This window comes from Chiloscyllium punctatum, chromosome 37 (genome assembly GCF_047496795.1).
Source record: "Chiloscyllium punctatum isolate Juve2018m chromosome 37, sChiPun1.3, whole genome shotgun sequence".
NCBI classification, from domain to species: domain Eukaryota; kingdom Metazoa; phylum Chordata; class Chondrichthyes; order Orectolobiformes; family Hemiscylliidae; genus Chiloscyllium; species Chiloscyllium punctatum.
Genome location: NC_092775.1, coordinates 10274560 through 10301753, shown reverse-complemented (window position 1 = coordinate 10301753; position 27194 = coordinate 10274560). Strand labels below are relative to the sequence as shown.

Sequence of the window (27194 nt, the reverse complement as noted above, 5' to 3'; positions counted from 1 at the left end):
TTCATTTCCAGATGTTTCATTACCCTACTGGGTAACATCTTCAGTGGACCTCCGGTGAAGCAATGCTGAAAATAGAAAGCAGCGAGCAAACCTACTTCCAAAATAAATCTAAATTTAATCTAACTAACCTTATTAAATGGTGGAACAGGCTTGAGGGGCTGAATAGCTTACTCCTCTTCAAATGTTCCTATGGATGTTAGACTTGGGCTTTGCGACAACAGGAGGTCAACTTGCCAAATAGTTTTGAAATCGGAGGGAAATGGGAAATGGGAAATGGGAAGGATCAGTTGGACAGAAGAAGTAATAAATGATGATATTCAGAGTGAACAAAGGAGTTTGCTGAATGTTCTTAGGAAGAAAGTGTAGGGAGGGCACATCTCGAGAGAAAATGGGCTCCTAAAAGAGCTAACCAAGGGAAGGTTTCAAAGAGAAAGAGAAAGAGGAAGGAAGAGAATATCAGTGTTGACGGTTTGAAAATTGTAGGAGCTCACTTGCAAATTAAACAAATGGCACAGGACAGAGAAACATGGAAAGACTATTAAAAGCCAAGGGATTGCCTTTGGATGGAGCACACATCATGATAATGACAGTGAGAGAAATATGATAAGTGAAGGGAAGACCTTGAATTTATATTTCTTAGTTTCTTCTGTAATGACCACATCAGTGGCCTGTAATCAGTGAACTTGTACAGCTCACCTAGCTTTAGTTCTAAACAAAATAAAGATTTGTTGTAAATTATTCAAGTAAAAATACCAAGTTTAAAAGTAAGTGTGGGGTAAAAGACTCTAGAAAAGATGAATGTAAGATTAGTCTCATTTCATTGCAGGCCTTGTTTATTCTTTCCACAGTTGAAAACTTGAATTCAGAATTTAGCAGCTGCGGTGGTTTCCATAGTTGAATAATTGCTTGTGCAGGTGGATTCGGTAGATAAAGTAGGCTTGTGAGTGAGAGGTTTTTTTCTCTCTCACTAGGTCTGTAGTTGTGTCGTTTGCAGGTTGCTTGGACTCTTTCGACAGAGCAGTTTTGAGTTCTGAAAGCCTTCCTCCCTGTGCTCCCTTGACTCCGGACTCCTTCCTGGGGAGTTATCAAAACAATGTCTAACAGCCTGCTTTCTGACAAACCAAGGGAAAATGGCTGTTAGCTAATGAATCATTGTCCCACAGAGCAAATTGAATTATGGTGGAATTCCCTCCATTGCCTTCCAGTCTCCATGCTGTGGAGGTGCCGGTGTTGGACTGGAGTGGACAAAGTTAAAAATCACACAATACCAGGTTAAAGTGCCAGGTTTATTTGGAAGTACGAGCTTTCAAAGATCTGCTCCTTCATCAGGTAGCTGTGGAGCAGGATCATAAGACACAGAATGTATAATAGAAGAATACAGTGTCGTGCAGTTAAAATGATATATTGAACAAACCTAGATTGTTGTTAAGTCTTTCATCTTTTAGAATGGGTTGCAAGTTTCGGTTCATTAATATGTAAACCCCAGAATTTATTTTGTTACATTCTTGAAATAACATAAGGTTTTATAAAAAAAAAGTGACATCTCAGTTCAGAAAAGATGAAAGACTTCACAGCAATCTAGGTTTGTTCAATAAACTGTTTCGGTTGCATGACACTGTAATATTTTGGTATAAATTCTGTGTCTCATGATCCTGCTCCACAGCTACTTGATAAAGGAGCAGCACTTCCAAATAAACCTGCTTGACTATAACTTGGTGTTGTGTGATTTTTAACTTTTTCCAGTTTCCAGTTCTCTCGGAAGCTTTGAATTCTCACACATTTTAAAGGAAGGATTGTGTTGCTCAAAGACTAATAAAATTCTAAATAACCCCAACCCTTTTGTGATTGGTGCAGAGATAACACATCAGTCTGTTGGATTTTTGGCTGCACTGTAACAAAAAGAAGGATCACGTAATTTCAGAGTACATCTTGTAAGAATGTGTGTCCAAATTCAGATTAACCTTCTTTGCAAATTCCACTTCACAGAATTTGGTCACCATTGTATTTATTACCTATCCCTAATTGACTGTGAAAAGGTGCGGGTGAGCTGTTTTCTTGAACTAACCCCTTTAACATGTCAAAGCTCCTGATAGGAAGTTAAGTACTTTTGGAGTATAGTCACTGTTGTAATGTAGGACAAGTGGCAACAGATATCAGAAGGAACATTCTAATTATTTTCAAGTCATCTGTTAATTTTGGTGATATTAACTGAGGGGTGAATATTAGCCAGGACCTCTGCAGGGAAATGTATTCTGTTCTTCTTCACAAGAATGCCATACCAACTTTTACATTGGAGGGCAGATCAGCTCTCATTTAATTTTTACAGTGTTTCATAATTTTTTAAAATTTGTTTATAGGACATGGGCATTGCTTACTGGTTAGCATTTATTGTCCATCCTTAGTAATCTTGAAGATAACAATTTTAATATTGCAGTTCTGCATTGCACTGGTGTCAAGATTAGGCACATAAGTGTCGGGTCTGGGACTGAACACATGACAGGATAGATATGGTTTTCAGTGATATGGAGAAATGACAGGTGATTGCCATTAGATAATAAAACAGGAGCAGGCACAATGGACCAACTTCTGCACCTTAACAATTCTGTGATTCTGTGATAATATTCTTACTCATTACCAAGACTATTGCCACTGAGTTGCAGCTGACATATAAAACAGGTGGGTAGAAATCTGGTGACCTATGGATACTTTGGGATCTTCTATCTTCCAAAGAAACCAACGTGGAAGGTATCTTTAACCAGGTTACTGGATTACAAGTATCAGCCATATCATTGATTCTGGAGCAAAGATGAGAATTACACATGTGAGATTCCATGTGAAATTACACTGTGAGATTCCAATCATTACAGGCACCAAAGGAATTGCCCAGGAAATTGAAGATTCCACCTACATATGGAAGCCTTTGAAAGTCTCCACTTAATTCAGAGAATTGATGGGTTTTTCTAGTTAAGTAAACAGTTATAGAGTCATAGAGTCATAGGGATGTACAGCACAGAAACAGACCCTTCAGTCCAACTTGTCCATGCTGACCACATATCCTAACCTAATCGAGTTCCATTTGCCAGCACTTGACCCATATCTCTCTAAACCCTTCTTATTCATACACCCATCCAGATGCCTTTTAAATGTTGTCATTGTACCAACCTCCACCACTTCCTCTGGCAGCTCAATCCATTCACGCACCACCAAAAGTTGTCCCTTAGGTCCTTTTTAATTTTTTCCCTTCTCACCCTAAACCTATGCCCTCTAGTTCTGGACTCCCCCATCCCAGGGAAAAGATCTGGTCTATTTACCGTATTCTTGCCCCTCATGATTTTATAAACCTCTTTAAAGTCACCCCTCAGCCTAATATGCTCCAGGGAAAACAGCCCCAGTCGAAAGATTCTCTCCTTATAGTTCAAATCCTCCAACACTGGCCACATCCTTGTAAATCTTTTCTGAACCCATTCAAGTTTCACAGCATCCTTCTGATAGGACGGAGACCAGAGTTGCACACAACATTCCAAAGGTGGCTGAACCAATGTCCCATTTAAGGAAATTTTAGACTATTAAATATTCAAGCAAATTCCTGCCACCCCTCCCTCACTCCATAGCTGTGAATCCCCTGCTCCTCTCAGAAGCTGCCACATCCTAACTTGATACCCTACACTCCTGGCAGCCTACTCCCTTCCCACTTGGTTTCCAATCCACCTAGCACCCAAACTATCTGGCACCCTATTCCTACCCACCTGATTCTTTATCTACTATCCCCTACCCACTTGATACCCTGCCTACCTGGTACCCTACCCACTTGGAGAAAGTGAGGACTGCAGATGCTGGAGATCCACTTCGCACCCTATCCTCCTGGCACCCATCCTCTTGAAAAAGATAGCAAGGTTTGCCTTCCCAGAGTGTGTGAAATACTATGGGATGTGTGTCTGCTTTTGAAGATGACTGGTAAAGTTTTTTATTTGGTTCTACCAAGCGCAGCAATCCAAGGCGAGATTTCTCCCGGGACTCAGGGTTGATAGCGAAACCCCTGAGTGAAGCTTTCAGCAGTTGTTTGAACCAGTCCTTTGACCTCACCCCAGTCTCTGGGTCTCCAAAGAGGGTTCACATTGGAAAATGAGTTACATGAGCAGCCCAGCCCAGTTGTGATTGTTTTAATGTGTTTGCAATGCCAACCTGGGTAAGCATGGTGTCTGCTATTTCACCTGACATCTCCTCTTCAGGAGCTTCTGAAGCCAACTCAAATGAAAGTGTTGAGCTCCTTACTATGATACCTGGTCAGAATGGAAGTACAGCTCTACATTTCTGAAGAAGCCCCTGATCAGTCAGAAATGTAGAGCTCTTCCGTTTCATCAAACAGGAGCATGCAACCTTTATGAGATTGTTCTTCCACAGGAAGTCCAGCCTGATCAATAAAGTCATTTTCAAAAGTCACAGCAGTGGTTTGGGATTCACATTTCAAGAACCCAAATCAAGTGCTAGCGGTTTCATCATTGAACATGTTAAATGTAATTCCCATTATATCATCATTATGTTTAACACTGGGGGCTACATCATTGTTCCAAATCTTACAACAATCATAGAAAAGCCACAATACTCTCCCTCACCAGCAAAATCTTCACCTGGGTCCTTCTGACCTACTTATTGCACAACGTCTTGATCAGGATCTGCTGCTAGAGAGTCAGTGCAGGGGGAGGAGCAATGGTGTTGGCAGTGAGACATCTCCAGAAGAAATGCCAAGGACAGAACATGCTGTCTCTACGCCAGACCTCCGACACAATCTGCCATGTGAGCCTTTGGAAGGTAATGAAAGAATCCAGCTGCGCTAAGAAATCCATCACAATGGTTCGACAGTTTCATGAAGGCCGTCCACACCTCACGGCCAATCTTCTGATCCAATCCTAGTCATTAGGCTTTGTGCTGGAGTCAAAAGTCATAGAGTCATAGAGCTGTGCAGTGCAGAAACAGACCCTTCGGTCCAACTCATCCATGCCAAATTGATATCTAAATTAATCTAGTCTCATTTGCCAGCACATGGCCCATATCCCTCTAAAACCTTCCTATTCATATACTCATCCAGATGCCTTTTAAATGTTGCAATTGTACCAGCCTCCACCACTTCCTCTGACAGCTCATTCCATACACACACCACCCTCTGTGTGAAAAAGCTACTCCTTATGTCCTTTTTAAACCTTTCCCCTCTTACCCTAAACCTATACAATCTAGTTCTGGACTCCCCCCAACACTTCAGCATGTTTCTCTCCATCAGGCTCTCAAATCCTTCCACGATGGTGATTCTGACATTGAATTCAGATATGGCATGGATGGGAAGCTGTTCAAACTGACTCCAGGTAAATATCAAAGTCTCCAAAAGGTAAAACTTTGTGATTTGCTGTTTGCCAATGACTGTACACTAGTTGCCATTTTAGAGTTGGGCATACAATGTAGCGTGGACTTGTCCGCAGTGAGCATGACAGCATTGACCTTATGATCAGCAGGATGAAAACTGAGGTAATGTTCCAGGCAGCTCCAGGAAAGCCCTATCGAAAGCCCAAGACCACGAACAGACCTTATCAGCAACAGACAAGTTCACTTATCTTGGCAGCACATTCACTAGAGCTGTTTAAACTGATAACAAGACACACGCAAGGATTGTCAAAACAAGTATTGCCTTTGGCAGACTTCCAATACCAGCCAGGGAATGAAGAAGAATAAGTCTGCTGACCAAATTGAAAGGCTATAAAGCAAAAGCTCCCCCAGCACTGCTGTCTGTTCTAAAGATACACTGCTGCTGGACGAATCCAGAGAAGGTTCAGTAGATGGATTCCAGGGATGCAGGATTTTTCTTATGAGGAAATGTTGACTAGTTTGGTTGATACCCTTTAGAGTTTAGAAGAATGAGAGAAGAATTTATTGAACCATACAAGATACTAAGGGGGCTTGGTAAGGTAGATGTTTAAAAGCTATTTTCCTGGTGGGTGAATCCAGGACTGCAGGACATAATCGCAGAGATAGGTGTCACTGATTTAAGAATACATGAGGAGGAACATTTTCTCTCAGATGGTAATGAAGCTCTGGAACATTTTCCAGAGGGCTGTCAAGGCTGAACTATTGAATATATTCAAGGCTGAGATAGACAAATTTCCAACCAATAAGGGAATTGTGGATTATGGGCATAAAGCCGGAAGTGGGATTAAGGATTATCAGATTAGTTCCGATTTCATCGAATGAGGGAGTGGACTCAAACTTAATGGCCTCCCTCTGCTCTTAGATCTTATGGTCTTACACATGCCAGACTTAAGACCATGTACTAGTGTCATGGTGTTACAACACTCGGTAAACTCTTCCCCTAATTTGAACCAGCCACACAGAAAAGATTCACCTCATGCTGTAGTCTGTTAAAATTCAAGAGGCAAAGACTTAACCCAGAGGTCACTCCTTAAAGTAAAAATTAACAAACTTATTCTTTAAGTTCAACGGAGAATATTAAAACCAACAACTATCTTCAACTCCTTTCTCTTAAACCTCTTTTACCTCCCACTCTACAATATTAGTGTGATATAAAATCGCGACTAAGATTTACAAAAAAAAAATTCAACTTTCAAAACCAGTCAGCTATTGAATCTTCTCTTGGTGTCTTTCTCTGCAGATTTTCCATTGTTGTCTTTTTAATGTTCTGCTGTACAAACTTCTTGTAGACAGGTACCTTTCAGAGAGCTGTACTGCTGGCAGTCTGTACTTGTTGGTAGCTTGGCAGCTCTGCCCCTAACTTTTCAAAATGTCTGGTTTTGTACCCCAAAACATCAGATTGTTTCATTGGTTTTAATTCAAACTTGATTGGATTTTGGTATCTTGGGGCATAATTTAAACTGATTGGCTGAATTTGAATGTGTTTTTGTCTCATGGCAATGCAGTTGCTGCTAGCTGTTTCAACCAAATTTTACATTGTTTCCTTGTTCAGAACACTTTGTGCTGTGTCGGGCAGGCCTTGCTAGCTTTTCAACTCTCTCAAAGGTACAGGATCTTTACCCCTTCATAACAATGGTAAAAAGCTTAATACTTTCATTTAAGCTGCCTTCAGAAACACCCGAAGATCAGATGTCAGGGTGAAATACCAGAAACTGTGCTTACTCAAATTGGCATTGCAAACACATTAAAACACTTACAACTGGGTTGGGTGCTCATGTAGCCAGAATTACTGACATTGGTTTTCCAAAGTCACCCCCATCCCCCACCTTTAGCGATCCAGAATCAAACGATGAGCTTGAACGACTCTCTGAAGACTTGCATTTAGGGGTTTTGCTATTAACCCTGAGTCATAGGAGAAAACTTGCCCAGGATCGCTACACTTGGTGGAACCAAATAAAAATCGTTGCAGTCCCCCTCAAAACCAGATACACACCAGAGACAGAGAGAAAACACAAGGAGAGGTAATGGTAATGTAACTGGACTAGCAATCCAGATTCCCAAGCTAATGTTCTGGGGACTTAGGTTGAATCCAATATTCAATTGGTGAAATTTGAATTAAATAAAAATCTGGAATAGAAAGGTCCCCTAATGGCAACCATGTTATCGCTGTCATATAGGTGAAACCAATCTGGTTCACTACGTGTTTAAGGGAAGGAAATCTGCTGTCCTTATGGTGTGGCCTACATCTGATTCCAAACCCACAGCAATATATGACTCTTAACTGCCATCTCGGCATTTAGGGATAAACGATAAATACGGGCCTAGCCAGCAATGCCCATATCCCATGATCCAATGCCCTGGCAGGGGAACCAAGGACGCTTGGTCTTGGTGCAAGTGTGGATTCACTGGCGACAGAAAAATGAGATCAGTGGTGGAGAAAGGGTACCTCAAGTGGAGGAACGTTGGTGAGCCTGGGGCAGACGGTGAGGTGGTGGACATCTCCCTTGAGGTTAGGTACCGGCATGGACGGGATCGGAAAAATTGATATTCTGAACATTTCACCTCTTTAGTTTTCTAATTTATTCCTATGACATATAATGCTGCATTATTTCTTCCTTTACTCTTCTTTTTTTTGTTTCCTACAAATTTAATTTAAGTATCTGTACCTGGTACCTATGTATCTAAGGTGATGATGTAATGCAGCAACTGTAAACTTTTCACTGCACTCATCTGATTCAATTGAGCTAATTAAATTCAATTTAAAAAATGAAATCCAAAACCAGCAATTTGTTCAGGATTCATTCACACATGGTACCCTGTTTTACCTGCAGGAGTACCCTTCAGCTGTAGATCCACCTTAGCATTCACCTACTTATCCACTGGAACCATACTGAACACGACAGATAATGAACGTGGTCGCAGTCCAGTCAAAGGATGAACAACATTATCCATGCCCTCTTTTGTGGCTCACCACCAACTTCTCAAAAGCATTTGGGGATGGGTGGTAAGTACTGCCTAGCCAGTGACCTGTGGACAACCTGTGAATAACTTCTTTTTAAGAAAACTTCTTTAACTTCAGTCAAATAAGTCCAAAGTGTTCCACAGTCTTACTAGACAAAAAAAAAGACACCAAGCTGAAGAAACCGACATTAAGGAAAAGCAATGTGGTAAATTTTAAGCAACAGAGAGAGGTGGACAAGAGATGAGATCTGGATAGTGAATGCCAGAGCTCAAGGTCTATGCAGAGGAAGGCACCATGATGAATGATGGAACAAAGGAAATGGGATAGTCACATCTAACAGCCTCTGTCAAAGCAGTGATCGACTCAATCCAGCCATTTCTTGATCTGCTGAGATACATTGCTTATGAGAAATGAGCATGAAAGGTACCTACAGGAAGATTAATAACATTAAATGCTGGCCCATTATAATGGGGAATAAGGAAATGCAAAGATATTAAATACTTTGTAACTATCATCACAGTAGAAAACAAAACCAGCAGCAAAGATAGCCAATAGATCATCTTCAACCTTCAGAATGAGTAAGATTCTAGCACAGGTTTCTAAGGTTATGTTATGGACCAGGCCAGACCTCATTACAAGAAGGTCGCCCAGACCCAACCTTTGCAAGTTTTAAGAAGATGTAACACGGACATTCCAGGAGAGATGCCGCTGGTCAAACCATTTAGTTTTAAGCAAAACAGAATTTATTTACAGAGTACCAAATGAAATACAAACAACAGAGAACAGAATACAGGATAACTTAACCTGTCTGAAAACCCAACAGCTTATACCAACTTAATTATGTTGTTCCCAATACTTGCAACAATCCCCATAAACACCCCTTGGCACAAAAAGAAATATCAAACCCAGGGTCTTACAGGAGAGAAGCCAGAGAGAGAGGACCAGCCTGGACCTGCTTCTTTGGGATCCAGCAGTTTTTTCAACTACTGCTAAAAACCATACCAAACCAGAGAAAAGCTGAGCTGGGAGAACTGACCACTCTCCTTTCATTGTACAAGTTTTTTTCCCCAAAAACATGAAAGCCTGTTTCCCGAGGCAGTATCTGTTAGCTATAATCAAACTGGCCCTAAAACTCTTTTTTTTAAGATTAGATTACTTACAGTGTGGAAACAGGCCCTTAGGCCCAACAAAGTCCACACCGACCCACCGAAGCATACCCACCCAGACCCATTCCCCTAACACTACGGGTAATTTAGCATGGCCAATTCACCTAACCTGCACATTTTTTTTGGATTGTGGGAGGAAACCGGAGCACCCGGAGGAAACCCACGCAGACAAGGGGAGAACGTGCAAACTCCACACAGAGAGTCGCCTGAGGCGGGAATTGACCCCGGGTCTCTGGCGCTGTGAGGCAGCAGTGCTAACCACTGTGCCACCGTGCCGCCCAAAACTTAGACTTTTCAGAGTCTGTGTCTTTTACCACCTATTTGAACAAAACCAAGGACAACATAACCTTATTATAGGAGCAGCTTTGTCACAACTGGAAAGCAGAAATTTGGAAGATATTGGAACTAGAACGTCCTACTTCACTGCTAGCTCTTGTGTTTGTATAATCATGGCTTAAAGGATACATACAGGTCAGTGCAGTTGAGGCCACAGTCAGATCATCCACCGCAGAGTTGTTGGCCAAATGGAATTACCACTTGACTATTAATCCAGATAATGTTCTGGAGTCCTGGGTTTGAACTGTTTAATGGCAGATGTTGGAATTTGAATTCAACAATAAAAATTAGAATTAAGAGTCTAGTCATAACAACGTGAACAAATTCAGTGTTCAGAAAATCTCATCTGGTTCACGTTAGGGAAGGAAACTGCCTTCCCAAGTGATCTGGCCTACATATGACTCGAGACCACAATGTGGTTGACTCTTAATTGCCCACTGAATGATTAGGGGTGGGCAATAAATGCTGGCCTAGCCAGAGATGCCCACATTCTATAATGGAATGAATTTTTAAAAAGGCAAAGCAGGCTAACAGAGCCAAATGTCTTCACCAAATTCAAATGCTTGTATTGCTGTGAGCCTCCAGACAAGACAAGGTATTCTTTGCTGAAAGACCACATTATCATGATGTGCCCCCCACCTCCCCCCCCTAACAATTATTACTTTTCTTTTAAGACTGTAGAAGTTAGGTTGCTTGAGTTGAAAGTGCTTAAGGGAACATTGAAATAATACTTTTGTTTTTCATCCATTCATTCACAGTATGTGGGCATCACTGGCTAGTCCAACATACAATGACATCCCTAGTTGCCCTTGAGAAAGTGGTGGTGAGCTGCCTTCTTGAACTGCTGCAGTTCATTTGGTGTAAATAGACTCACAACATCATTGGAGAGGGAGTTCCAGGATTTGAACACTGAAGGAACAGTAATATATTTCCAAGGATGGTGAGTGGTTTGGAGGGAAACTTGCAGGTGACGATGTTCTAATATATCTGTTAGCTTTGTCCTTCTGGCTGGTAGAGTTTAGGGTTTGGAAGCTGCTGTCCAAGGAGTCTCAGTGAATTTCTGTAGTGCACCTTGTAAAAGGTACACACTGCTGCTGCTGACTGTTGGTGATGGAGAGTGTGGATAGAGTCATAGAGATGTACAGCACGAAAACAGACCCTCGGTCCAATCCGATCTAGTCCCACCTGCCAGCACCCGGCCCATATCCCTCCAAACCCTTCCTATTCATATACCCATCCAAATGCCTCTTAAATGTTGCAATTGTACCAGCTTCCACCACTTCCTCTGGCAGCTCATTCCATACACGTACCACCCTCTGCATGAAAAAGTTGCCTCTCCCGCCCCATACACTACCCCCTCCCCCCAACACTCACACCCATACCCACTCCCCTCCCCCAACACTCACACCGTTACCCCACTCCCCTCCCCCCCCACACACTCATACCCTACTCCCCTCCCCTAACCCTCACACACACTACACCCTCCCCTCCCCCCCACACACTACACCCTCCCCTCCCCCCCACACACTACCCCCTCCCCTCCCCCCCACACACTACCCCCTCCCCTCCCCCCCACACACTACCCCCTCCCCCCCACACACACTACCCCCTCCCCCCCACACACTACCCACTCCCCTCACCCACACACACTACCCCTTCCTCTCTTCCCCCCCCACACTACCCCCTCCCCTCCCACACGCACACTACCCCCTCCTCTCCCCCTCACAATACCCCCTTCCCCCCCCACACACAACCCACTCTCCTCACCTCCCCCCACACACACTACTCACTCCCCTCCCACACTACTCCCTCCCATCCCCCCACACACTACCCCCTCCCCCACACACTACCCCCTCTCCTCACCTCCCCCCACACACACTACCCACTCTCTTCACCTCCCCCCACACACACTACCCACCCCTCCCCCCACACACACTACCCACCCCTCCCCCCCCACACACTACCCACCCCTCCCCCCCCACACACTACCCACCCCTCCCCCCCCACACACTACCCCCTCCCCTCCCCCCCCACACACACTATCCCCTCCCCTCTCTTCCCCCCCACACACACTATTCCCTCCCCTCTCTTCCCCCCAACACACACTATTCCCTCCCCTCTCTTCCCCCCCACACACACTATTCCCTCCCCTCTCTTCCCCCCCACACACACTATCCCCTCCCCTCTCTTCCCCCCCACACACACTATCCCCTCCCCTCTCTTCCCCCCCACACACACTATCCCCTCCCCTCTCTTCCCCCCCACACACACTATCCCCTCCCCTCCCCTCTCTTCCCCCCAACACACACTATTCCCTCCCCTCTCTTCCCCCCCACACACACTATTCCCTCCCCTCTCTTCCCCCCCACACACACTATTCCCTCCCCTCTCTTCCCCCCACACACACTACCCCCTCCCCTCTCTTCCCCCCTCTTCCCCCCCCACACACACTACCCCCTCCCCTCTCTTCCCCCCACACACTACCCCCTCCCCTCTCTTCCCCCCACACACTACCCCCTCCCCTCTCTTCCCCCCACACACTACCCCCTCCCCTCTCTTCCCCCCACACACTACCCCCTCCCCTCTCTTCCCCCCACACACTACCCCCTCCCCTCTCTTCCCCCCACACACTACCCCCTCCCCTCTCTTCCCCCCCACACACACTACCCCTTCCCCTCCCACACACTACCCCTTCCCCTCCCACACACTACCCACTCCACCCTCCCTCCCCCCCCCCCACTACCCCCTCCCTGTGGGGTATGGGTGTGTGTGGGAGGCGTGGAGTGGGGTATGGGTGTGAGTGTTGGGGGGAGGGGAGTGGGGTATGGGTGTGAGGGGGGAGGGGAGGTGAGGGGGGAGGGGAGGTGGGGGGGAGTGGGTGTGAGTGTGAGTTTGGGGGGAGGGGAGTGGGGTATGGGTGTGTAGGGAAGGGGAGTAAGGTATGAGTGTGTGTGGGGAGGGGAGTGGGGTATGGGTATGAGTGTTGGGGGGAGGGGAGTGGGTATGGGTGTGAGTGTTGGGGGAGGGAAGTGGGGTATGGGTGTGAGTGTTGGGGGGAGGGGAGTGGGGTGTGAGTGTGGGGGAGGGGAGTGGGGTATGTGTGTGTGGGGGGGAGGGGAGTGGGGTATGAGTGTGAGTGTTTGGGGAGGGGAGTGGGGTATGGGTGTGAGTGTCTGGGGGAGGGGAGTGGGTATAGGTGTGAGTGTTGGGGGGAGGGGAGTCGGGTACGGGGGTGTGGGGGGGAGGGGAGTGGGGTATGGGTGTGAGTGTTGGGGGAAGGGGAGTGGGGTATGGGTGTGTGTGGGGGGAGGGGAGTTGGGTATGGGTGTGAGTATTGGGGGGAAGGGAGTCGGGTATGGGGGTGAGTGTTGGGGAAGGGGAGTGGGCTATAGGTGTGTGTGGGGGAGGGGAGTGGGGTATGGGTGTGAGTGTTGGGGGGTGAGGGGAGTGGGGTATGGGTGTGAGTGTTGGGGGGAGGGGAGTCAGGTATGGGGGTGTGTGGGGGGGAGGGGAGTGGGGTATTGGTGTGTGTCAGGGAGGGGAGTGGGGTATGGGTTTGAGTGTCTGGGGGAGGGGAGTGGGTATGGGTGTGAGTGTTGGGGGGTGAGGGGAGTGGGGTATGGGTGTGAGTGGGGGGAGGGGAGTGGGGGTATGGGTGTGTGTGGGGGGAGGGGAGTAGGTATGGATGTGAGTGTGGGTGTGTACGCGAGGGGGAACTTCTGTGGGGGAGAATGGGATGGGGGCGTGGGTGTTCGTGTGAGGTGGGGGTTAATGCGGGCCGTGGGGGACAGGATTGGATGAGGGTTGAGCTACGTCACTGAGGTTGCTGGGGCGACCCCGTTGCCATGGGGCCAACAGGCTCGCGCGGGTCGGACGCGGCGTGACGTGACGTGCCGCCCCTGCGCTGCGTCCTTGGGAAACCCCGCGTGGCGCTGGCGGACTGGATGGAACCGGCGCCATTTTGTTGTGGCTTTGAGCGGTCGAGGTCGCTTGTTTGTTCATGTGTTCGTGAGAGGAAAAGAAAGTACACGTACACACACAAAACACACATTTGTAGCATTTGTTTAACTCAAACATCGTTGATGTTTTAAAGAAAACCATTTTAAAAAACTTCTTTGCCTCGCAGATCCGTTTTTAAAATATATATATATCTAAAAAGAGCGAGCGAGGCCTAAGGGCGGAAGACGATCCGGGCAGCAAGGCCTGAGTACCGAGGATTAAGAGGAAAACATTCAACATCAGGCCGAACAAAAAGGCTTCTCACGTTCAGATTCGACTGATTAAGGCACCCTATCATTTTAAGGTAACTATTTTTTCTCCCGTCTATGGTTTTTGTTAGCCGACCTTCCCTGAGACCGCGTGTTATTTCAACGGTTATGGAACAGGCCTCGATTGAATCGACAAGGAAAGCCAAACTATTTTTAAATTTCTTAACGGTTATGCCACCTCAACCGAGATTTTAGTGGTCACATTTTTAACCGACAAGTAGCTCTACCACGGAGTAGACGAAGTTATGTAATAAATTAGGGCGGGAGTCGCTTTCCCCACGTCTCAACGCGATCTTGTTAATGCGCAATAAGTTTTGATTTCCCCCAACCCCCCACGAACTTGCCACTTGGAATTTAATCCGCCTGCTAAGCAATGTGCATTGTATCGGACAACAGATTTAAATCATTTATCGTCATAAATGAAGTCATTTAAGGGCGAGAGTTCTTCGGGATATCGAATGCCCCCAACGTAATTGAGTGGTCACGCCTGAAAAAAAAGTGTAAATAAATACTTTTGGGTCGGGGAGAGGGGGAGAAGATTAAGGCAATTATAAGGTAACTCTTGCGAATAGCAAAACACTCTCCTTGAATAGCTGTTTGACGATCTGGAACAGCTACAAGTTAAAGTAGTCCTGTTATGCAACCTTTTCTGAGCATAAGTGACGATTTAGATTAGCACATTTGAGGAAATCAACTGCCAGTTTTTGTTTTAGGTTCTGAAGGATTAAAAGCTATTCCACAGAATATCAAATTATACAAATATACTTATTGAACATTATGCAAGATCACCACCTCAATTTTGTGTTGTGTCCCTGTTATAAGTGGTGTTAGAACTTTTTAGACTGGAGATGATTCTGTTAAAAGTCATTTTTTAAATCAGATGGTATGTAGGTTTTTAAAATGAAAAATTTTCTACCTGTGGTCACATTGTGACCAATAAAGACAAGATTGTAGAGTTGCATGCATTACAACCTTTACAGTTGCACACTATCAGACACTAAATTGTCATTCTATGTAGAGGAGGGGAGAAGCATTTCATTATATCAGCCCTGTTCATTTATGTTCAAATGGATACTACTTCCAAGGTCTTACTCCTGGGGCTTCATTATGTTACCACAAGATTCAAGTGTGTTTAGACTTGTTAACATCTCTGAAGTAATCTCTGAAGAGATAAGTAATCACTGAAATGGATAGCTGCTATTTGTTCGTTGAAGTCTTTACTGAAAATTAATTATCTTTGATTAACTGGTGTCAATCTAAACACAGTTTGACTTGCTATATTTAGCATGGGTTGCCCTTTCAAACTTTAGTTGAGCTGGTATACCTAAGTCTTTATTATTGAACAAACTCATTGGATCATGTATTATTCACAGTAATGTTTTAAAACAAATTTAGTTTTGGGCAAGTGTTATTAAGTGGATAGAATGAAGTGTGAAATTTCTACCTTTTTATTTCACTAAATAATCAGCATAGGTCATTCACTTCCCAAAAGCAGTACCGTGGTTCAGTGGTTAACACTGCTGCCTCTTAGTGCTAGGGAACCAGGTTCAATTCCAGCTTCGGGCATCTGTCTGTGGAGTTTGCACGTTCTGCCCGTGTCTGCATGTGTTTCCTCCGAGTGCACCAATTTCCTCCCACAGTCCAAAGATGTGTAGGTTAAATTGCCCATTATTTCCAGGGATGTGTAGATGAACCTTGGGAAATGCAGGGTTACACGGATAGGGTAGGGGCATGAGTCTGATGGGATGCACTTGGAGATTTGGGCAAAATTGATTGTTTCCACACTGTAGGGATTTTATGAAAACTGTTCGACCTTGTTATGAGATTGTGGTGTCTCAATATGGGCTTCTATTTCCTCTGATGGAGGAATCATGAACCGGGCTAACCTAAACCAAGCTCCCAAAAAACAGCAGAAGCCTGTGCTTGACATATGTTGGTCCCAAACTACTTCCTAGATGATCTGCAATTTTGATAGATCCACTTCAGTTGCACATCACAGCCCTTCCTTTGATTCAAGTGATGCAATTTGTAATAACATTTTATTTGTAGCTGCTGCATATAACATCGGCTTTCATAAGAATCTCACAGTTTGTGCAACAAGAAATTGACCAAGAAATTCAGTGCTTCTTGGGTATTAGCTCATCTATACTACAACCCTTAGTACCCGCCTGTGCTTTATATCCTTTGAAACCTTTACCTGGTAAAAGTATCAATTTTAGTCAAACATTTTAATTGGTGCTTTATCTGTGTTAATTTGGAGTGGGTAATCACTGGAAAATACAGTCAGGTTTCACTAAATTAGTGTTATCAATTTAATTTTAAGACTCCTTGTTCTGCATTCTCTTGGAGAATATGGTTTGTCTTTATCTACATTCAAATTTTATTAATTTACAAATCTGTCTAAACTTAGCAGCAGAGCTCCAACTTTTTCACCTGTTCATAATTTAATCCTTTAAAATCTGGTGAAGTAATATTTTATCTTCGCCGTTTCTTTCCTGAGATGTGCTTGAAACTGAATACAATACACCAGGTGAGATCTCACCAAGTTTTTACAATTGAAGCATTTCTTTTAGTTTCCAATCCCTTGACGTCAACATTATGTTAGCCTTTGGATTAGCTGTACGTGGTGTTTGTGTACGTGTTGTCCCTTCACAATTTCTACTCTTTCACTGTGAGAAAATAGTTTTTTCTTGGATCCAAACTGGCTGATCTTCCTCACTTATTTGCTGTATACACATTGTGTTTTCCTGCTGTCCTCTGCAAATTTTACAACTTAACTTTTTTTTTCATCCAGGTGATTAATATAGATGATGAAATGCCATAGTCCTGGTCCAGGTAACTAGGAAGTGCCATTTGGTTTGTCCCTCCAATCAGACATTCCCTTTATTTCATTGTCCTGCACCCCAACCAACAAATAAACCCATTGCAAGGTGATTTCCAATTCCATATGCTTTTTATTTTCGTTAATCTTTTGTATGGAACTTTTGTACTGTTTGGAAGCTTGTGTAGATCACAGGAATATCAAGGAAAATGTCTTGACGTTTATTTTTAATTAAAATCAGTCTTGTCAAGATTTACCATTCACATATCTGCAACAACTGAGGCTGATGTGTAGTTCTGTGTCCCAGAGATTCCTGTGACTTTGTATGTATCAAATAATTGAGTGACATTTTAATTTTCCAATCCAAAGACCTTATTTCTGAATCAGGAGAGCTTTAAAAAATGACTGTGGCGCCTCTCCTTTATTTTAATATTTTAGTTGAAAAAAATCATCAGATTCTGGAGACTGACCCACGTTAAATCCTGATGTGTCATTATTATTTTTGAACATATTAAATCCACTAGGTTCCTCTACATGACTTGAGTTTTGTTTCGTCGTTGCTATTTTGTCATTTTCCACAAGTGAAAATTGACATGATTTAACAATATACAGTTTCATCATTGTTATGTGTTATTTGCATACATTTTAAAACACGCAATATATTTCTTTCCAGTCGATATACTTCTAGAATCTTCTGCATCTGTTACTTCCCTGATACTGCTATGTTATTTGTAATAGCTCTCGCAACATGTTAAGTTTGCTGGTTTTGCATCGTACAAAATACTTCTTTGAATACCGGTTTTACTGCTGTTTGCTCCTGCTAAATATGTGATAATGCTAATAGGCTTTTCTTTTTGATAGATTTTGGGTAAATTAACAAACTTGTCAGATGGAAAAGCTAACCAAATAGATCCATTAAATTGGTCAGGTAAAATTTATTTTATTTCTGTTCACTTATAATTTTTGACTTCAATGAGGCTGGCAACTTCCGGAAAACTAGCTCTGAGATAGGACCCAAAATATCAATGTATTTAAATAAAATAATTTACTGTGTCAAATGTAACTTTCCATTTTTCTATCTTCAGAAATTAGTTGTCCCATCCGTGATGAACAGTCTTTCTGATGTCTTTGAAGAATATTTAACAAGGCACCAATGCTAAATCAGCATGTCTGGACAAATTCTAGAAGCAGGAATGTCTCATTTCATAATGAAGAGTGAATGTTTATAAGGTTTAAAGAATTTGCATGGTGCCACACCTTTCCATCACTCTTGTCCATGGTGCTAAAAATGAAAAGTTTATGTTGATTTTATTGGAGAAGTTTTCAAATTTTGTGTGACAAGGTACACAATATATGCTTGTGTAACTTTCCCTTGATTTTCATTTGATCATTCTGTATACTTAATTTTCCATTATAATAGATCCAGAGAATAAAAGCCTAGCCATTTTCTTTGAACACCACAACACTTAAGAAAATTCTTTTTTTTTAGAAATCTTAAATTGTGCAAGGATAACTGTTGGGCTATATATAAATGATTTGTTCCTTTAACTGATCTCCTGATGCAATCAAATTATGTCCAGCGATTCAGTAGGAAAACACCGTGGGGCTCTAAAGTGTTATCTAGGTGATGTCAAATGGTTGTGGGAGTGGCAATATTAGTGCTATCCTACTTGATGGAAGAAGTATGTCTTATGCAATTTTCTAAAAAAAAACATCATTTTGTACCTGTGTGTTGCAGATTCTCCTGTGTTGTTGACAAAGGAGGGCTGATTTTCTACGGACTGCTAACAAACCCCTCAAAAAAAATCTACAATGTTATATGTCCCTATATTTGAAGAATGGAGCCCTAATTGTTGCTACGGCTTCACTGCAAAATCTGTAATATGACAAATTCTATAACTAGTCACATATGAAAATTTTGCTGAGCAATGTTTTTATCCACCAGGCGGGTTGTATTTTCCATACATTGTAGAACTATTCTGAATAATTCGACCTTCTGTAAATAGGCCAATTTTTGAATCAATTATTTTTCTGTTTATAACAGTTGATGGCATTTGGGACAATTAAATTTTACAAAAATCAACCGTTTCCTTTCACTATCATGCATTGTTAGCCTAATATACAAGTAAACAGGAGTTTTGTTGAAGATTTGGGGTTTGGGAGAAATATGCTAATATTACTTGGGGGCGCTGGGTAAAAATGGAGGCCAAATGGAAGCCTCAGAATGAAAATCATTTAAAGGATTTAAAATATTAATAAGCAGAACATTTATTTCAGCCAGAAATCTTTCTGAAACTAATTATATTAAGTGGGCATTCTTTTTTGTGTAACTTAAGAAAAACATGGTGTAAACCCTATTTTTGGTAGCCCAAACAGCAGTGCTTGATTATCAATGACAAATGATGAGTAAACAATCTCGGTAAGTGGCCAAGTTTCAAGTCTTGAGCAATATAGAATTTTACTTAAATGGCTTCAATCTGGAGAAATTTTGAATTAGCACTACAGTGAAACTGATCACTTGAAACTTGTAATTTTCATTATTTAAATCTCTGAAATTTAATGTCATAGTTTCTACCTTAAGGACAAAAATCTAACCTTGTTCGAGCCATTAGAGTTTAGTGTTTAGCTGGCCCCACACATTGACCTAATTTTTTTCCTAAATGTAGCACACTGCAGCATAATGGAGATGAACAAAATCTCCTTAAGCAAAAAAAAATGCATTTTTTACAATGTTTTAGCTGTTGTACATTTGTTATAATAGTATTGGTTGGTTCAGCTGACTTAAAATGAGATACTACTATCTTACATCTGCAGTTTAAAAATATCAGTATGTACCTGATAAAGGCTGCTTATGTTTTTAAATTATCTCATAAATCTGTTACTCAAATCATAATTGCATCTGTTAACAGTTGATTTGAGTTTAGCTGATTTTTGACTTGTATGCAAAATAATCTATCTTAAAATTATATTCTTTAATTTAGACTGTTCTGGACTTGCTGAACATGTCTAATATTTGTGTGCTATGTATGATTTTATTTGTGACTTTTACAGTTTTTAATCTGAAAGCTGCTTCTGAGACCCTTAAGGACATCATCTATGTAAATAAGAGATTTCTTAAAACATTTGCTTAAAGTTTTCACGTAGGGAAAACTTTGCCACTGCTTTAAGTAGAATCTTCATTGGGAGGCAGAGCTATTAAACACTGAGTCTAGTTCTCACACTTACATTTGCTTATATTTTATTGGATAGAGACGAAGCATGCATTAAGTGATTAAGTTCTACTCAAGCAATTGTCAGACAAAAATAGTTAGATTTGAAATTACAACTTAGGTGCAATATAATTTGTTTTGTTTGCTTAAGTTTTATTCTGGAACTATATTTCCAGCAAATTTGGCAGCTTAGTTTGTGGCATACAAATATTTGATTTAGATACAAGCAAAAGGTTTCCGAGCAATCTTTCAACTCCTCAAAAACTCTGAGGCATTTTTTTTCTCTTTACTAGTTTTGTCTATCCTGAAGCAAATTTATTAGTATACAGAAAAAAATGCTGCTTCCAGTGAAGTAAGACAAAATGTTTGGGGAAGAAAAGTGGGTGGATTTTAGTTTGTCAGTTAGAAAGAGAATCCAAAAACATTAGTCACTATTATCATCTATGGTGCCTGCATATAAGATATTTGATTCAAAATTGTTTCTCTATTCTTAATTGTCCCTGCTCCTGTTGTATGTTTTGCAGGTGACAATCAGAAAAGATGGCAGATGATTTGGATATTGAAGCAATGCTCGAAGCACCATACAGGAAGGAGGTGAGGAGCAATGGCACCCACGCAGGTCATAAAATACAGAACAAATAGCACCATTTATGAAACTACTGCTGTGCTATACTCATTGAATATCACAGTTCCATAACCCTTTCATTTTAATATTTACTGCATATAGAATACAGATATTTCACTACATTTAAGTAAAGTTTTTCTTTACTGTTGAGCTGGTTCTGCAACTAGAAATGAGATCTTTTTTTGCAGTAGTTTCGATTAGAGTGATGAATAAATGCCCATCTATCTCTTTTTGTAGACTTGCCTAGTGATATCACATCTCTACTACCATGAATACAGCTTTGATTCCAGTCTGAACTATCAAACAATAAGGTAGTAATTGCGTGAAGTATCGCTGTTCTGTGGTACCCTGGGTAAAATCCCAAAGCCCAAGAAAAGATGGCCTATTCTTTGGTATAGCAACAAGGTGAAAGTACGGTTTTAAACAGTAAACTTATTGCATTGTAGTATCGAAGAGTAGATGAATTGTAAACAACAACAACAAAAATCCATTATTTAGAGGTTTTAGAAGAGAAACTAATATTCTGCATGCAAAAGAAGTTTCACAGAACCTAAACGTAAACTATATTGATCTGTTAAATTTTACTTTCACTGTATGCAATGCATTTATGCTATTGATAGAATAAAGTTCAACAGAAAACACGGCCCTGTTTACACAGAGAAATCAAGATTCACGATTGGAAGCTTACAAAACGGCTGGTTTTGCAGTCTCATGCAGGCTGGGTGTAGGAAGCTTGAGTGGTGGGCCATTGAATCACAGTTATGCAGTTGATTGTCAGTTTCAAATAAATGATAATCCAGATATGGGCTAGAGTCATTGTCCAAAAGATAGATGTATTTGTTCCACTAAATTACTTTTTAAGATTCCTCATCTTTTGATCATGCATTTGCTGAAGTTGAAACAGTTGGAAGCATAACTGTCAAGTTTTGGGTGGTCTGTTAGGATTTTGAAGAGTTTATCCCAATTGTAAATAACACTGAATGTAGTTGAAATACCATTTTGTTTTGGTATTTTTTAAATAGTTAAATTCTGAGCCAAATTGCTGAATTTATTGTTCAGGAATTGTTATGCAGGCTGTGCTCAACATATTAAGATGAAGGATTATAACAAGATAAATTAATATTGTGTTAGTTGGGCTTTTTGTTGCCTATTCTTCAATAAATTGTATAATGCAGCCTGAGTAAGCCTACAAAAAGTAATTCGTCTGACATTTAGGCCTGAAAATAAATTTTAGGCCATTTTTGTGTGAGGAGGTAGAGTGCTTGTTGTATTCGATTGGTGTTTCGCTGAACGAAGTGGGATCAGTGTAGATGCACGTGTAAAGTGTATCTGAAACAGACTCTACAAGCTACAGAACAAATGCATAACGTCTTTCATCTGTTCTAACACAATATTTTGTTTTGACTAGCTCAAGGCTTGACGGTCCTTCTTTCTGCAAATTTCATAACTTGCTACACAGATTGCTATTTATCTTACACTACGCACACATGCGGGATTAAAGGGGAGCTTTTACAAATCTACTGTAAAATGTCATGACAAATACTTGAAAATTTTACTTTTGCTAGAATCTTTTAAGTAAAATGGCTTTACAGTACAGTCAGAAACATGCTCCCTCCGCAATATATACCACCAGGTTTAATTAACTCTGGTCATATAATCAATTTTGTGATTGCTTTTAATAGAGTGGCATTTCAAAGTGTACTGGTTACCTGATTCATAGTTTAGTGTCGTTGGCAAATAATTCTGCAAAAGTTCAAAATTACCACAAAATGTAGTCCTTCTATGAAATACAAGCCAGCATAAGTTATGGGGCAAGTAAGAAATAATACATTTAATTTTAAAAGAAATACTTGGACTTTCTAGTAGTTATTGACCAAATTTATATCGACAGTAGACCTCACTGTGCACCTATCTAAGCAAAGTGTGCTCAGTTTTTAATAATCCTACTTACGTTCCTCAAATCAAGGGGTATCTTATGAACTTTGTGGTACAGTTTTAGAAGAAAAGATAAATATTTTGAAAAATGGGTTGTGATGTGATTCGTCAAGCTTTGCCGCTGCAAAATAGTTGGATTGTGTTTGAATAGTGTTTCTTTCATTTTGACTCGTTTAATATAAATAATGTTCCCTGTGTAAACAGGACCACATTTAGGGATTGATTAGGCTGAACTGGTGGATTATTGAAGACTTCAGATTTCTTGGGAATCGACGTTACTAAGAGGTGTGATTCCCTGTTTGCTTCAGGGCGAGATGTGTGAGAGAGGTGACTTCAAGCTCTTACAGTCGCACCCTTCCAGTACACATGGGCGAAGACGTGAGGAACAGGACTGGTCGCAGGAAATCAACTGTGGCTTACAGCTAACACAGCCACACATGTCTTAGGCACACTTTAGCACTGGTACTGATCGGTGTGTCAGTAGCAGCAAGATTATCTCCTATCTTCCTATATTCCTAATTTAAAAGTATGTAATTAACAAAAACCTAATGTCCATAGAAGGGTCCGTATCAAAGAAACTTTAGAGTTTCTTATATAAGTAATATTTTTTTAAATCATTGTGTTCTATATTTTCTTATTCCCTCTTCCCTTCCCCTCACGACTTGCAAAATATTTCCCCTTCGTCATTCTGATGTTCTTCTGTCGACCTGCCTAGGATGAGAACAAATCGAGCAAAGCCAATGGACAAGAGGAGCGCAGTAAAAAGTAAGTGAATGCAGAATGTAAAGTAACAGTATTGAAGTCAGACGTTTGACATTAATATGTTTCACATCTCATAAGGATTATTCTTGTTTAAATACTAGATGTAATTTGTACCTTTTTAATACACTTCTGTATGAGCAGGCAAGATGATTTGTTTTCATATGCTTTTAAACCTGGAAAAAAGTTTGATGGTAAGTATGTAAGTTTAACTCGCTGAGTTGGAAGATGTATTTTCAGACATTTCGTCACCATACTAGTAACATCAGTGAGAGTCTCTGGTGAAGTGCTGGTGGTATGTCCTGCCTCTTTATTTATAGGTCTTTTTTTTTTAAGGTGGGTGATGTAATTTTTGGTTCTTTTTTGCAAGGGAAGGTAGATAGGATTTAAATCGATGTGTTTATTGATGGAAGTCTGGTTAGAATGCCATGCTTCTAAGAATTCTCATGCATGTCTTTGTTTCGCCTGTACTAGGATGTGTGTGTTGTTCCAGTCTAAAGTGGTGTTCTCCTTTGTCTGTATGGATGGAAACTAGTGTCAGTGGGTCATGTCTTTTGGTGGCTAGAGTCATAAAGATGTATGAGGAGAAAGTGAGGACTGCAGATGCTGGAGATCAGAGCTGAAAATGTGTTGCTGGAAAAGCGCAGCAGGTCAGGCAGCATCCAAGGAACAGGAGAATCGACGTTTCGGGCATCAGCCCTTCTTCAGGAATTATTTTTGAATTATTTCCTGGAATTATTTCAGGAATTATTTCCTGAAGAAGGGCTGATGCCCGAACCGTCGATTCTCCTGTTCCTTGGATGCTGCCTGACCTGCTGTGCTTTTCCAGCAACACATTTTCAGCTCATAAAGATGTATAGCACCGAAACAGACCCTTTGGTTCAACTTGTGCATACTGACCAGATATCCCAACCCAATCTAGTCCCACCTGCTTAGCACCCTGTTCATATCCCTCCAAACCCTTCCTATTCATATACCCATCCAGATGCCTTTTAAATGTTGCAATCGTACCAGTCTCCACCACTTCCTCTGGCAGCTCATTCCACACACGAAACTGTGTGAAAAAGTTGCCCCTTAGGTTTATTTTCTTTCTTTCCCCTCTCACCCTAAACCTATGCCCTCTAGTTCTGGACTCGCCAACCCCAGGGAAAAGACCTAGTCTCCTTATCTTATCCATGCCCCTCATGATTTTATTACTCTCTGTAAGAACACTTATAAGCCTCCGACGCTTCAGGGAAAACAGCCCTAGCCTATTCAGCCTCTCCCTATAGCACAAATCCTCCAACACTGGCAGCATCCTTGTAAATCTTTTCAGTAGTCTAGAAGTCATTTGATATGTCTTTGGTGCAAGGAAATGTGGCTATAGTTTTTGGTTGCTTTGTCTGCTTGTTGTCATTTAGTTTCTGAGGAATCGGCAGATTGTGTTTTTTGTATCGATGTTTTTCTTCTGCTTTTTATAGTTCTTGGGTGCTGCGTATTTCAACGAGCTACATCACATTGCAGCACCCAAGAACTACAAAAAGCAGAAGAAAACTATCTATTAAAGGTTTTCAAGAAAAATGTCTACTCAGTAGACAGACTACTCAGACCCCTTGGCGTCACGGTAGCCCACAAACCTACAGTGACTAATGAAACTAAAGGATCCATTAGATATTACCAGCAAATCTAACGTAATTTACAAGATACCATGCAAGAACGGTAAAAAACATTATATTGGACAAACAAGCAGGAAACTTGCCACCAGGATACACAAACACCAACTAGCACTTGAAAGGGTTCAGAACAGACTTACAAGGATATTGCCAGGGTTGGAGGATTTGAGCTATCGGAAGCTGGGGAGTGCTCAATGACTAATGAAACTAAAGGATCCATTAGATACTACCAGCAAATTAGCGTCATTTGCAAGATATCACGTTTTTTTAAAAATTACATGCGACAAGCAAACAAGAAACTTGCCACCAGGATACAAGAACAGCAACTAGCCACCAAAAGTCATGATCCATTATCACTAGTTTCCATACATACAGATAAAGGAGGACACCACTTTGACTGGGACAATGCACACATCCTAGGACAGGCGAAACAAAGACATGCACGAGAATTTGTAGAGGCATGGCGTTCTAACCAGAACCCCACTAATGAACACATCAATTTAGATCCTGTCTACCTTCCCTTGAAAAAAAGAACCAAAAATGACATCACTCACCTTTTAAGAAACCAAGACCTATAAATTGAGTGGGGGGGAGACATACCACCAGCACTTCACCGGAGACCCTCAGTGATGATGTTACCTGGAATGGTGGTGAGACGTAGCGAAATATTTGAAAACCAATCTTCCAGCTCAGCGAGCTAACTTCCATACTTATCATCAACCCGATCTACAAATCCTGAAAATCGCTGAAGTTTGATGGTTTCTGATAACTTGTGGAATTAAAACCTTAATTGGATGTATGGTTCTCTCAACCTACAATAATGTTTTAGCTTAAGTGCTCTGGTCATTCAAGACACCTGACACCAAAAATGAAAATCTAGATCCTAATTTTATTTTCAATGAATTGATGAGCAGTGTCATTTCAATATGTGACTACTGATAGACTTTCCGATATTTAAATTTTGTACAAGTTAATTGTGATGATGGAATCCTATTACAGCATTCACAATAGTTGTTTATTGTAATACCAAGTCTGTAGGTATGTTGTGGATGTGTCAGCATTGGACTGGGTTGGACAAGGTCAAAAATCACACAAGACCAAGTTATAGTCCAACAGGTTTATTTGAAAATTTGTGCTTTTGATGATCTGTTCCTTTCTCAGATGTGGTATGACTTTAGCAAATTGACTTTCTTGGACAGATATCATTGAAAACTGTCAAACAGCTAGTGATTAATTGCTTTGCTTTGAAGCCATCTTGTGCAAGTGGGAAGATCGAACATATGTTTCATTGTAGTTAGATTGGTAATGGCTTTCCTTTTTGGTCATTGATTTAGTTACATTGTTATTCTTTATTGATCTGAAATGATATCATTCTTACCATTCTGCAGATGCTTTTAAAGATCAATTCTAAGACACTGTATTTGGTTTACCCATGCAACAAATAGAGCTAATAATTACATACTGTGCCAGATATTGATACTCCTTATATCTTGTTCATGGATATAGAAACTGCATCAGTTGGATACATTCTTGTGCTCTTTTAGTTTAGAAACCTTGTCCAGATTACTTAAGAACTTTGTAACTTCTGTACAATATAGATTTCCAATTTATGCAAGCTGTGCTACTTTATTTTTTTTTAACTCCCTTGTATCTACTAATATATTGGGGAGGAGATGAACTAATGATATTATCCATAGACAATTAATCCAGAGAAACAGGAAATGTCCTGGGGATCCAATTCAACAAAAAACATCTTGGATTAAGAGTCAGTTGATGACCATGAAACTATTGCTGATTGTTGGAAAGCTCATCTAGTTTTTGTATGGAAGGAAATCCACCATCCTTACCCCTGTCTGGCCAACATGTGATTCCAGATCCACAGTAACATGGTTGACTGTCAGTTGCTCTCAGCAATTGTGGATGGGCAATAAATACTGGCTTGGCCAGTGACTACCATGTCATGTGAATGCATTTTTTAAAGTCTGGTGCATTTGTACTGTATGCCTAAAATGCCAATTTTATGCTTGAGCTGTTTAGTGCTGAATA

At 41.4% G+C, this 27194-nt stretch overlaps 1 protein-coding gene across 7 annotated transcripts in view; it reads left to right on the top strand.

Moving 5' to 3' along the window:
- Window positions 1–13800: 13800 nt before the first annotated feature.
- Window positions 13801–27194, top strand: part of rbm39a (RNA binding motif protein 39a) — a 48285-nt gene continuing 34891 nt past the window's right edge. Inside the window, exons 1-5 of one of the 7 annotated variants that reach the window (XM_072556233.1) lie at window positions 13831–14182; window positions 16942–17077; window positions 17830–17896; window positions 20702–20771; window positions 23453–23502. In XM_072556233.1, coding sequence (XP_072412334.1) covers window positions 20718–20771; window positions 23453–23502 — 104 coding nt within the window. In that variant the 5' untranslated portion in view covers window positions 13831–14182; window positions 16942–17077; window positions 17830–17896; window positions 20702–20717. Of the gene's footprint in view, window positions 14183–16941; window positions 17078–17113; window positions 17897–20701; window positions 20772–23452; window positions 23503–27194 lie in introns of those variants that run through there. The other 6 variants (XM_072556231.1, XM_072556234.1, XM_072556232.1 and 3 more) reach the window with 6 other exon arrangements.